General features: G+C 41.8%; 1 protein-coding gene across 8 annotated transcripts in view; it reads left to right on the forward strand.

Annotated features, from left to right (window-relative positions):
* Positions 1-13,891, forward strand: part of trip10 (thyroid hormone receptor interactor 10) — a 274,634-nt gene that overhangs the window by 50,523 nt on the left and 210,220 nt on the right. Inside the window, exon 8 of one of the 8 annotated variants that reach the window (XM_003228448.4) lies at positions 1,914-7,895. The exons of the other annotated variants lie outside the window; for them this stretch is intronic. Coding sequence (XP_003228496.1) covers positions 1,914-2,144 — 231 coding nt within the window. The 3' untranslated portion in view covers positions 2,145-7,895. Of the gene's footprint in view, positions 1-1,913; positions 7,896-13,891 lie in introns of those variants that run through there. 8 annotated transcript variants of the gene reach the window in all.

A 13,891-nucleotide genomic window follows, 5' to 3' on the forward strand; every position in this document is an offset into this window, starting at 1 on the left:
TTAGATTTGTTTAGGTTGTACATTAAAATGTAATTGTGCTTACATATTTGAATTGTGCTTTGTTTGTTTTAAATCTGTTTCACTGCAAACTGCCTCCTTCCCTAGTCTTGAGAGAAAAGGATAATATGCTCGTAATAAAACAAGAGCCATACCATCTGGCAGGAGCTTTGTCTGGGAACATTAGAAAACTCCATCCAAGATTGGCCACAACATGACAGGTCACATAAAATCAAGCTTGAAGTTCTTGACTGCAAGCTATGTACACTGTAAAAATTTCAAACAGATAACCGAGCAGCATTTTCATTGTAAACATTTGTGCAAGAGTATCCTTGTGTGTTTCCAAAGCTTGCACAAGGAATCATGTGGCTTTTGTAGTTTTCCTGATAGTTACAACTATAGTATAGTCTTTGGAATTATACAAACAAGATGTAGTCCAAGAGCAATTTTGTGGAACAGAATTGAAGAATGCCCTTATGCTATTACAGGCACTTTCTAATTTGATGGGTGTTCCAGTGGGATTGTGTTTTGTTTCTGTTTGTTTTTAACATTAACTTTTAATTTTAAAAAAGCATCTATACATGTATATGTATACATATACAAATATATAATTTCTTAATGTTTCCTAATATTTATATAATATTTGTTCCTAATTTCCTCCACCCTAACTAACACCTCCTACCCTGTCTCTGCTGTCTTCTTCTTCATAATAAAAAAATCTATTCTTTTTTAATAAAACTTATCTCTGGTAGATTAACATTCCAGGATCCCTTGGATATCATTGGGGATCCTATTATTCTTGTCACAGAGTTCTCTAATTTTTTCTTGTGAGAATACGGTTTTTAAGAAGTGGATTGAAGTAGCTTCTGCTTCCTTAATGGCAATTTGCTGGGGAGCGTGATGTCATCCTTCTTCTCTCCCCCTCCCCCAGTTCCAGCGAGCTAAAAAGGGAGGTAGGATCTGTTGAGTTTTAAGGGTTTGCCTCTGTTCGGTTTCTGAAGAGAAATTTCTGGCTCTTTAAACAGTCATATCTATGCCCTGTGTTCTGGCCATCTTGCTAGAATGCTGCTTGCCAATCCAAGTTTTCAGAAATGCCCTTGATCCGGGTTCACCCTACCATTTGGCGTAATGAGACAGCAGCCCACTATTTATTTAGTTCTTCCTTGACTAATGTTGTATATAACCAATAAAGTGGGCCTTTGCATAAAGGATAGGTACAAACTCTTTTTAAAAACACACCTAGCCGGTGTTATTAATGTTTTAATAACCAACAGCAGCATGAGCAACTGAAGTCGAAAGTCCCCCAGAACATTTTAATCCCAGAAGATACTGGGAGGCAGGGTCTATAGCAGTGGTTCCCAACCTTTTTTTGACCAGGGTCCCCTTGACCAGGACCTACTTTGACCAGGGACCACTCTTCAACATTAGTACCAAAAGCTTTTAGTCAACTTTAGATTCGATTTGGTTATTTGGAGTGCTGATTCAGAAAACTGCATTGGATAGACCACATCAGCTCTAGATTCTGATACAGAACATGCCATCCAGTTGTCGCCATCTGCTCGCCCACAGAAAACCATATTTAATAATCTAGAGCTGATGTGGTCAATGCAATGGTCAGCTCTACAGAAAGGAGCAGAAATAAAATTAATCAAATAAAATAAATAAAGTGGAAGGAGGTTCGCAGGCCGGATTTTTGTTCTTGTACCCCACTGATGGGCCGCGGTCCACAGGTTGAGAACCATTTGTCTATAGCCTTGCTTGAAGACTTGACTTTAAACTTTATCCAGAAATGCTACTGATCCCATATAACACTTTTCTTGTACTGCCTACTAAATAATAACATGGCGGTCATGCTTGGCCTTAAGGTGGTTGTCTGCTGCATTTCTAACCTTGTCCATCATTTTCCTTCTTTGCAGCATACGATGAAAGTGATTACCTCTGACCAACCTCCTTTTCGGTATCAGACCAACAGCCTCTATACTCCCATTACCACCCTCAAACACGCTGACCCCAGCGGGAACCTGCCTCTGAATGCCTTTCATCAGATGATCTTCCAGCACGATCGGCTCTTCAAAGCCAGCCTCAGCCTCCTCAAAATGCTCCAGTGGAGGAAGAGGCGGGACATGGATTATAACAAGTCCCCCTGAAAAGAGATGGACACCTCCACCTCTGAGACCTCTCATTCCCAGAATAGAGGACATGACCCACGTGCAGGCTTCCTAGAGAGTTTAGCGTCAAGAATATCCCTGGCTATGGTGACTGCATTCACACACTGGATGCAGAGGCAACACTGTTACGAGGCAAGTCCCCTGCCTCAGGCACTATATTCTAGAAGATGTCTTACAGTGGCAGAGTGCAGGCAGGCATAACTGATCCCTGGGGCACAGCTTGATATCAAGGCCATGCTTTATCATTTTCTTCTTGCACAAGACCTCTTTCCAGGGTATTTTCCACCTGTGTCAAGGAGGGAGAATGGGATGCCATTTCAACATCAATATCATACTATCACCACCTCAGGCAACAGAGCAGATAAACTGTTGGCTCTTACGGAGAGATTCCAAGTTCCCACCAGTAAATGAGGTCAAACAAATTCTTCTTGTTGGAATGAAATACCCAAATGCTCTGTGTGTAACTTGCCTCAGCATTGTTTCCCCTCTGATCCATTTAGGAATCTCATTACCAGGAGTGACCTGAAGGATTATTTTGTGTAACCTGGGCAAGCAGTAAGAGTTGACTGGGTGACAATTCCTGAACCCCCTCCCCCTCAATTTGTGTGTGTTCTTTTTAAAGGAGAGATGAGAGAAAATCAGAACCACAAGCATCTTGGGAAAAGGTCAATTCCTAGCCTTCCATGTTCAAGCTGACTACTTGAGCAGTTCCACACATTGTGCTGTATGCTGAGTTAGAATGAGATGGTGGCATACTGGACTGTACCACTTTTGACTGCAGCATAACCTAGATGTGTCATATTTCTGAATGTCCCTTTATATAAGCAAAAGAAAATGAATATCCATGCTCTTTTAGCTTTGTAGCTCACCTGTGGCATCTCTTCCAAATCCAAAGGAGATACCTCAGTGTGCAAACTGATTTGTTATGGTGTTGAATTGGATAATTTCTATCTGATCCCTTGGTTTACATCATGTGCTAAGTGACTCTCAAATCAGCTTTACGCTTCTCTAAAAAGAAATGTAACAGGGAGACATGCTCCCAACGAGAGATATGCATACAGTAGCAGAATTCATGCTGTGACCTTCCAATTCTTGACCATTCCAGTTCACTCTTTTCAGACCCCAAGAATAGGAATTTAGATAAGTTAATTTTAGGGACTTTCCCAGAATCCTTTAGAACTATGACATTAGAGATTCTAGATGACCTAGTCCCCAAAATTAACTTTGTTCAGCTCTGCTGCCACTTGAATCTCAAGTCTGTGTCTGTTGAAAAAGTCCAAAAGGATGAAATAGTTAAGCACACTTTTAAAGTTTTTTTTCCTTCTGAAAATGAAACTAAGGGACTAATAATGCAAGAAAGCCGGTGGAAAACTAAGACTAGGAGGTTGGAGCAAGAAAAATGGTCAGAAGAGAAAGATATTAATTTTTGGTTTTGGAAAAACAATGTAAACACATCTAAATAAAGCCAGAAGGAGGAAAGGAAGGAGTCCATCATGATGGAGGATGTTGAGGGAACACGTTGACAAGAGTTGGTGCACTGGCACACAATTGTGTAAACCAGAAAGTCACTAGTGCAGCAATATCTTCAAAATTTCCAATTTATGCTGACAGGGTTTTTTTTTGCTGTCTTGCAAGGGACTCCAAAGCCTATAATATGTATTGGATAGTCTAGACACCTAGGGGTATGGCTTCACAGCTAGTATAGCATGTGGAATTATGTTTGAAGTATATCAGACAGGCCCACATTCAATCCTTTGCTCTGAAGGTAGTATCATCCCCTTGAGCTGTTAGTCTGACATGGATCTTACAGGCCTGTGTGCAAGGGTGAGTAAGGAAGAGATATTCTTACCTGAGCTCCCTGGACCAAGAGTAGCATGAAACTGTACTAAATTAAATGACCCTCAATAGGACTCTTTTTTTTTTGTTTTGTTTCTGCAATGGTTTCCTCCTCTTCCTCCTCCTCTCTGTCTTCAAACCTTCTTTCATCAGACTTGTGGGAGATGTTTCTTACCAAATCCAAAAGAACTCCAATCTTGTGGGCTTTGACAAGACATGGCCCAGTGTTGCAATCCTGTTGCATGAATACTCAGAACTAAATCCCATGCAATTCAGTGGGACATCTTCCCAGTTGATGGTCTATGGTCGTGGTTCTCAACCTGTGTTTTGGCCTTCAACCAAGAAATCCTAACAGATGGTAAACTGGTTGGGATTTCTGGGAGTTGTAGGCCCAAACATCTGGGCTCAGTGGTTCTCACAGGTTGAGAACCACTGATCTACAGATTATACTTAGTTTTACACATTTCTCTACTCAGTAGTCTGTTAAATAAATAGTTATTTACAGCAGCTGCCTGCTTTGAATCTAATTGATATTTTAATTTAAAAAATCACAGTCATTGTCTATTTAGAATATCTTTTCAACAAATACCTTGTGGGATGGTATAATTTAGAATTTTCCACCTTTGTGGAAAAGATGTAATTCAGATACTAACAACAATTTATTACATAATTTTAAAAATGCACTACATTGAAACATTGGCAGTGTCAACTTTTGTCAGAAGTTATGCTGGAGGACATAGAGTGATGTTCTCCCAGGCAAAGTAGCAGTATTTTTAGTTACAATGTTCCCATTTTTGCAGGGGTCTGTCAGCCCAAATCCCAGTTAATGTGGAGCACTGGTTGTATATCCAAACAATTGAAAATATCCAACAAAAATATCCCAAGTGAAAGTGTAATATGGCAGAACCTGGAAAATGTTTGGTGTCTACAACTCTTAGAATCTGCTAGCCAACAGGTTCTACCAGCCATGGCAATGTTGGCTTGGGGATTCTGGGAATTGTTGCCCAAATAAGTAACTTTTCCAAATTCAGCAATTCTAATATTACCCTTAAACAAGGATATATGGCAACTATACATTCCAGACCTTGTCAGGATTGGCATCTAAAGTTGGCACTATCAGGCAGTTCATGACAAATTAAGCAATCAAGGAAGCTTATTGTGAAAACAGAGGTACTAGGGCTTCAGGGCCAGACAAAGAAAAGCTAGCAGTCACCCAGCATCAAAGCTTATTCATCCTAATACCCACTGAACTGCCATCAGAGGCGTGCAGAAATTGTAGTGATGGGGCTTATCAGTAATTCTTACCTTCTGAAACAAAAGGCATAATTTCAGCACATTTGTTTGCATGTGCTGGGGATGGCCTTAGAAGAAAATATTCCCCACAGTACAGGAAGAGAGAAGGGGAAAAATCACCTCTAAGGTGACAATTGGTATCTGCACATTTTGTTAACTGCTTTTTATTTATTTTTAAAAATCAATCCCAGATTAGTAATTAGGGTTGCTTCTTTAGCCTGCTAACTACCTAACTCATGCCTTTAGCCTGCCAAAATCAGCTAACTGAGATGTTACCATAGTATCAATTCTGCAAGATCTTAGAAATACCACCCGATCTTTAGGGAATCGATTTCTGCAGACCTAAATCAGTGTCCACCTTGAGTTCTAACCTGCTATGAAGTCCCCTCATTTTTCTGTGAAGGGAGAGTACATGTTGCTTTACTAGATTTATTTTAAAATGTGTGACAGTACTGTTGATGTAATATAGGGGCACCATGGGACACATGTGTTCAAATTCCATTTTTTTGGCCAAGATGTGGCACAAATTACCTTGGAGCAGCCACTGTGTTTTTCAGCTTAATGGGATAATTGTGAGAACTAAATAAAACGGAGAAACCCCTCAATAAAACAGCCTCGAGCATCTTGGAGAAAAATTAACTTGCTGGTTTAGCAAATGTCACTCTTAGCTATAGAAGTGTATTTTAGTGTGTCAGATCCTCAGTTGAAGGAGTTTTGATTTGTTTTATGTTTCTAGTATTGCTGTTAAGCACTCTCCAACTTGTGGTGACCCTATTATAGAGCTTTTTGACGTGGTTTATTCAGAAAGGGTTTGCCAGGCTGATAGAGTGTGACTTACCCACAGATATCCTGTGGGCTGTCATGGCTAAGAAGAGGTCCTAAACTTAGTCCAATACTATTCCATGCTCCTTCTGAAGTATCTCTTGAAACTGTATTCATGCTCTTGTTACATGCCTCCAAATAATTTCTGACATATGGTGACCTTAAAGCAATCCTATCATGGTGTTTTCTTTGCAACATTTCTTTGACAAAGAAGGCTAAATCACCTTGTAAAACTACAACTCCTGTGATTCCATAGTATTAACCCACGGCAGTTAAAGTAGTGGCAAACTGTTTTCATTCTGCAGTGTAAATGCATCCACAGTCTGCTCTCCTGAACATTAGCATAACTGTCCTGGGGAGAATTCTTCTTTCTCACAAAAATACTAATTCTAAAATCTCAGAAGATGAAGCCAGAGTAGTTCATTTTGGTTTGAAACTGCTATAATTGTGTAGTATGAATACATTAAGAAACACGTTAATCTGGCACCACATACTGGCAGCTCCTTGGAGATGTCTTGGTGACCAGAGGTCAAATCCTTGACTGGGCATGAAAATTGGTTGAGTGACCTCAGGCAAATCATCTTCAGAGAAAGGTAAAGGCAACCCCCCTCTGAACAAATTTGGCCAAGAAAACGCTGTAATTGTTTTGCTTCAGAGTTGCAAACAACTTGAAGCACACACCCACAAAGCATTGGGGCCATGAGTTTGATTTTGAAAATGTGACACCTGATACAGAAGAAATATTGTCAGCCCACCAAATTAGTCTGTCTCAATAGCACTTCCAAATTACACCTACATTTGATTTGCCAACTTCATTTCCCTTTTGGCAAAACTGAAAGCAAGGTTTGCTCAGAGCTGGGAGGAACTTTAGCACTATTTGGCGAAACCTAGCTTCTCTCATCTGCTGAAAAATAAAGGAAATTCCTCTTTTAGGTTTTGACAAACCAGCACCTAGAAGCAGCATGTTCAACTAGAAATCCAGGATACCAGGGGCTAAATTCCTGCTCAGCCTTAAACAACCCACTGGATGACCTTGAGTAAGCCACACTCTCAGCCTCAGAGAAATGGCAATCCCCCTATTAAATCATCAATTCTACCTAGAAAACTTTATGATAGATTCACCTTAAGCTTCCCCAAGTCTGAAACAATATGAAGTAACACAACACATGCATCAGCTCTCATATAAAAGCAGAAAACGTTGAGTTTTGAGATAGAACAAATGCTTATGTAAAAAAAAGTACAACAATGATTATACAAAATTAAGATCTACTTGCATAGTAAGACAATGTAATTTTTAGATCCCTGCATTTCTTCAATATTAACAAAGAAGTATCTCTGTTTCAGTTCTAGATGTTTATTCCAAACTGGAGAAGGAGGCACTGTGAATGACATGTAAGGGAAATGACTTATTTAAATAATGTATGGACAGTTCCAGTATTGTGTAGAAATATGTAGTTGAATATGGATGTCCATCTCTCCACCATGCTATAGTTGAAGTAGCATTTGCATCAAGCTGTGTACATGTACGTCCCTGCCACCACTATGCTCAATATTATACATCGATAGTGCGATGGCATTTTGATTGACCTCATAAGATATTACAACAAAATATTTGTATGTGAAGCATTTTCAGTGCTGCACAACTGCTAGATGTTTTGTTCTGGCAGAAAAATGTGCTACCACATCTAGTTGGCCCCCTGTATCTACTAGTTCTTCATCCATTGATTCAACAAACCACAGCTTGAAAATAATCAGAAAAATAAAATTCCCATATGCAAAGCTTGGTCTTGCACTGTATTGATGCTTAGATATATCCTGCTATAGCCTCTCACCATTTCACACATCCTCATCTTCTCTTTGGCACTCATCTGGCTTTTTTTTTTTTTTTTTTTTGCAATCTTATGTAAGGGACACCATTTTACATCATGCCATTGTATATCATGAGACTTGGATTTCACTTTCCATGAACCTAACTCCAGTGTATACCGAGGAACCACTGTTCAAGTATTTAGGAATATCTCAATTTTCTTGGATCCTGCTGCCACCAACTCCCAACTCTTGCTGCTCTAGCCACAGAGGGAGAAGAATAGGGAGACACATCTCCGTCTAACAGTTATCATTGACAAGTCACCCTCTTCCCATTATCAACTGCATCTGCACAAGGGTTCTTTTCCTACAGTTCACTATTGAACAGAGAAACCCATGAGTTACAGAACAAAGCCAGCTATGGACGTGGGACTCTACATACTGCAAGTGGACGTGTGCATAACCTACTGCTTACTTGAGTAACAGTTTGTGGAGGCATTTTACCATGTTGTTGCTGAGACACAGCCAGCTATGCTGTGGTATTGGATCCTGGGTCAAAACCTCAGGTCTATATGATTAGTAGGAGTTTAGATCCATAAAGTTGGAAGAGACAACAAAGGCCATCCAGTCTACACTCTTCTGCCATGCAGGAACACACAAAGCATTTCTGACAGATGGCCATCCGACTCTGCTTAAAAACCTCCAGAGAAGGATGCTTCACCACACTCCCAAGGCAGCATATTCCACTGCTGAATGACTCTTAACTGCCAGAAACTTCTTCCTAATGTTTAGATTTGATATCTCCCACCCACTTTGACCCCTCTCATATGTCCCTATGTATTTAACTGCTGTCTCCACAGTAGCTAAAAAGAGAAAAGATTTTCCTGGCAACAACGTTCTGTTATGAGTTATCCCTGTTAGAAACCAAAATTCTGAGTAGCTTGCTGTGAGTGAGCAACAACTTTAAGATTAACCAAGACCTTCTTCTGGCATCATAGAAAATTGCTGTATTTTTTAAAACTATAGAGCCACATATTTTGGACTGTCCTTAATAGTGTTGCTATAGAAATAGTTACTTCAAATGAAGAAATAGTTACTTCACTTTGGGGAAGAGAACAAGTTCTGTCTGTTCCTCCTGTTGTCAGCTCAACGGGAGATATTCCAGAAAGTTGCCTCAACGGTTTCATCTAACCAGTCTTGCTGCCTCATCACACTAGAGCATGAATCCACTTTAAATCCAGTTTCTACCTCTTGCAGAATTCTGGGGTTTGTAGTTTGGTGAGGCCCAGGACCTCTCTGGCTGAGCTGTTTAAAGCCCCCTCCCTAAAGTGGATCCAAGCTCTAGTGTAATGAGGTCCTGAGGATCTCATCACAGTAGAGCTTGGATCAGTGGATCCAATGTGCCTGTTTTATAGCCACTGAAGAGTTGTATTCAAAACAAAATAAGCCCTGGTGTCAGTCCATTTTCAAAACTCTTAAATTGTGAAGTACCTCATATTACCTATTTTGTAAGTTACCCCTGCAAACTTTGTTAGCTAAACAGCAGAGTATAAATGCTTTAAATTAATAAACTATCTATCTATCTACAGCAGGGGTTCCCAAACTTTTTAAAGAGGGGGCCAGTTCACGGTCCCTCAGATCGTGAACAGATATAAACAAATTCCTATGCACACTGCACATCTCTTATTTTGAAGTAAAAAAAAAACAAACGGGAACAAATACAGCCTCAATGTTAATAACAATCATAATCATAATAAAAATAATAAAGAAGGTTGGAAGAGATTCCTTGGGCCATTTAGTCCAACCTCCTTCTACCTTTGTGCACCAAATGCACAAGTAAAGCACCCCTGACAGATGGCCACCCAGCCTCAATGTTGTTAATAATAATAATAATAATAATAATACATCACGTAGCCCTAAACGCTTGAGAACTTGTGATTTTGTGATACGAAATCCAGCATATATATCTCGTTTGTTGCGTTATACTGTGTCTTTGTGTCAATAATAATAATCTATATATATAAAAGAGTGATGGAATCCCGGCGACGAACAAAGCAACAAAACTACATACCCCACAACCTCAAAATTTAGCAGCACAATCCCCCCTCCATGCCTCTACGTTCTTACAACAAAAATAGACAACAGGAACCACCACGGGGCCTAAAAAAATCCAAAAAACTAGAATGCTCCATGTGCGCCTACACCAAAACGAACCCCATGCGCGGACAGAACAACCCCCTCCCCTTGTTACACCCCTGGGCAGCGAGAGCACTGAAAACCAACATAGAGGCCAATAACAATATTGAAGCAAATAAAGTTTCAAAAGAAAATAAGCAGAAAAGTTGAATAAGCAATTGACCTTTCAGGGAAGATCAAAATTAGTCCAATAAGTAAAATTCTTATGTCCAATATTAAGGTCTAAAGTCCAGAAACTGAAACACACTCAAACTCGACTTGAGTATTGAGTGGGGAAAAGGAGCAAGGTGGCACAGATGAGTTCTCTGGAGTAAATGTCCAAAAGCAGGATTTCAGGGCAAGGCATGAGGTGGATGTGCAGGAGCTGAAACGCAGTCCAAACTTGAGCAAGAAGGTAGACCAGTGCCCGGTCTACTCAGGAGTAAGCGCACCGTCAGGCCGCTTGGATTTCAGGAGCTAGAGATGATGATGCTTCTCAGTAAGAAGTAATGTTGACACCGCAGAGGAAAGTTTCCAGCGCAATACTTTTATTGCAGTTCATAAGCTCCCCCAAACCAGGTGCCTGACTTCCTAATTATTCCCAAGAGAACTGAGCTTGCCATAGTCACCACACTCCACTAATCTGGCACTTCTCCTCAAGCTTTGTCTCTGCGATCTCTCTGTTTTCAAAAAAGCCCTGCGATCAAACACTATCCCATCAGGAGAATCTGGGAGAGCCAGCACTGTTTCAAGGGCATCCTTAATTGGCGCTGGCTCGGAAATGTCAATAGACATTTAGGAAAGGAATTGAATCTTGCTGATGTGGGAGAAAACCAAAGTCTTCTTTGTCCTAGTCAGCAATGGCCACAGGGTCAGGGGCCAAAGGTGCCTGAGGCATCACACTATCTCCCCCTCCAGGGCCCCTCCCCAGGCCGCCCCGAGGACGAGGTTTGGAAGGGTAAGCACGATGGAAACATTGCACCAAATCAGGAGCATGCACTGTGGAGGCATCTTTCCAAGAGCGTTCTTCAGGCCCGTAACCCACCCAGTCAATCAAATACTGCAAACGACAGCGGGAGTCTAGAATGTCATGTACAGTAGAGTCTCACTTATCCAAGCCTCGCTTATCCAAGCCTCTGGATTATCCAAGCCATTTTTGTAGTCAATGTTTTCAATATATCGTGATATTTTGGTGCTAAATTAGTAAATACAGTAATCACAACATAACATTACTGCGTATTGAACTACTTTTTCTGTCAAATTTATTGTATAACATGATGTTTTGGTGCTTAATTTGTAAAATCATACCCTAATTTGATGTTTAATAGGCTTTTCCTTAATCCCTCCTTATTATCCAAGATATTCGCTTATCCAAGCTTCTGCTGGCCCGTTTAGCTTGGATAAGTGAGACTCTATTGTACTTCAAATTCCTCTTCCCCGCCCACCAGGGTAGGAGGCGGGGGTGCACTTCCCACATCAGGATGCACGCCGTCTGCGAGGAGGAGTAGGGAATGATGAAACACAGGATGAATGTGCATGGAACGTGGGAGTTGTAGTTTGAAGATCACAGGGTTAATTTGAGCAACCACAGGGTAAGGGCCAATGAAACGGGCATCTAACTTCTGGCAGGGTTGCTGGGAAGACAAATGTCGAGTAGATAACCACACACGATCGCCTACCTTAATTTCAGGACCTGGTTGCCGATGGTGATCTGCATGCCATTTGTAATCCACTTTTGCTTGTTCAAGCTGGTGGTGGAGTAACTCCTGTATCAATTCTCAGCTGCTGGCACTTCCCCTTTCCCAACAACGGGAGGGAAGAAATGAGGGTGAAAGCCATATTTTGCAAAGAACGGGGCTTCTTTGGTAGAGTTATGGGTAGCGTTATTGAATGCAAACTCCGATAGGCAATAGATCCAGCCAATTGTCTTGCTGATAGTTCACATAGCAATGAAGGTATTGCTCCAAGGTAGCATTGGTGCGTTCAGTTTGCCCATCCGTCTGGGGATAATGGGCCGTAGACAAGCGGGGTTCGATTCCCAAGAGTTGCTGGAGAGCTTTCCAGAACCGGGAAGTAAACTGAACTCCGCGATCTGTGATCTATACTTTTGGGCAGTCCATGTAGTCTGAACACATGTTGTAGGAACAGATCTGCTGTTTCTTTTGCTGTAGGGAGTCCCACACAGGGAATGAAGTGAGCCATTTTAGTAAACAGGTCTATAACTACTAAAATGGTGGTGAATCCATTGGAGTCAGGAAGATCTGTGATGAAATCTGCAGAGATTATCTCCCATGGTCGGGACGGAGTGGGCAAAGGCTGTAAAAGTCCTGAAGGCTTGTCCCTCTGTGTCTTGGAACGCTGGCACAGAGGGCAGGTGGAGACATATTTCTCCATGTCTTTGCGGATTTTGGCCACCAGAAATCCCGTAAGATCAGTTGCATAGTTTTAAAAAGTCCAAAGTGGCCAGCTGGTTTGCTATCATGACATAAGCTGAGAATCCTCTCCCTTTCGGGACCCAATGGTACATAAACATGATTTCTATGGCAGAGCAATCCCTCCTTTAAGGAAAATGGGAAACGAGGTCCTCGCTGAATTTGTTCTTGCACCCAGACATCCGTTTGTTGACTGGCCCTGATTCTCTGGGTAAGAGGAGACATGAGGCCCGGAGTGGGAACAGTTTCAGGCTGAGTTTGAACTAAAGGGAGTGCTTCTGTGTTTGCGACTGTGAGGGCAGCGAAGTTTTCTGGTTGCAGAAGGCAAGATTCAGAAATCTCTTTGGGTCCTTCTGTATATTCCGGCTTGCGTGACAAAGCATCTGCTTGCTTTGTTTGGGCTGGGGTTACATAGTGAATGCGGAAGTCAAAACGTTCAAAGAACAAAGCCCATCGCTGCTGCCTTTGATTTAGCTTGCGTGCAGTTTTAAGATGCTCAAAATTGCGATGATCGGTATGTACTTCAATGGGAAAGTTAGCTCCTTCCAGCCAATGTCTCCATGTTTCAAGGGCGGCTTTAATGGCTAAAAGTTCCTTTTCCCATATGGTGTAGTTTCTTTCTGGGGCTGTTAGTTGACGAAAATTATAGGCACATGGGTATAAGTGTTCACCCACAGGTTGTAACAATATTGCCCCCACTGCTACGTCTGAAGCATCTGCTTGGACTACGAAAGGGGTCTTGGGGTCTGGATGTTGCAATATTGGCTGGGAAGTGAACAGTTGTTTCAGTCTTTGAAAGCTTCTCTCAGCTTTCTCTGTCCAGCAGAAAGGTTTTTTCCCCTTGAATACAGCTGGTGATTGGATCAGACCAACGGTCAAAGTCTGGGATGAACTTTCGATAGTAGTTAGCAAAGCCTAAGAAGTGCTGCACCTCTTTCTTGTTGGAAGGTGCTCGCCACTCAAGCACAGCCGTTACCTTGGTAGGATCCATGGTGACTCCTTGAGGGGAGATATGATAGCCTAAGAAGTCAACCTCGGTCAGGTCGAAGGCACATTTCTCCAACTTAGCATAAAGCCCATGATCTCTTAGTTGTTGCAGCACCTTCCGGACATGCTGATCGTGTTCCCTTTGATCTTTTGAATACACAAGAAAATCGTCCAAATATGCCTGAGGTATCACACCCCTTTTCCTACCCCGAGGCACCGCCTGCCAAAAAAACTCACCCACTGGCCCTCAACGTGGCACCAGGGAGAAGAGAACAGTGAGGCCTGCACAGAGCCCCCAGCCACCGCCCTCTGAAAATGCCTGGCCGGAACTGGGGCCAGGGAACGCTGCGAGGAGAGGGCCCAACGCGCAGACCT

This window comes from Anolis carolinensis, chromosome 2 (genome assembly GCF_035594765.1).
Source record: "Anolis carolinensis isolate JA03-04 chromosome 2, rAnoCar3.1.pri, whole genome shotgun sequence".
NCBI classification, from domain to species: Eukaryota; Metazoa; Chordata; class Lepidosauria; order Squamata; family Dactyloidae; genus Anolis; species Anolis carolinensis.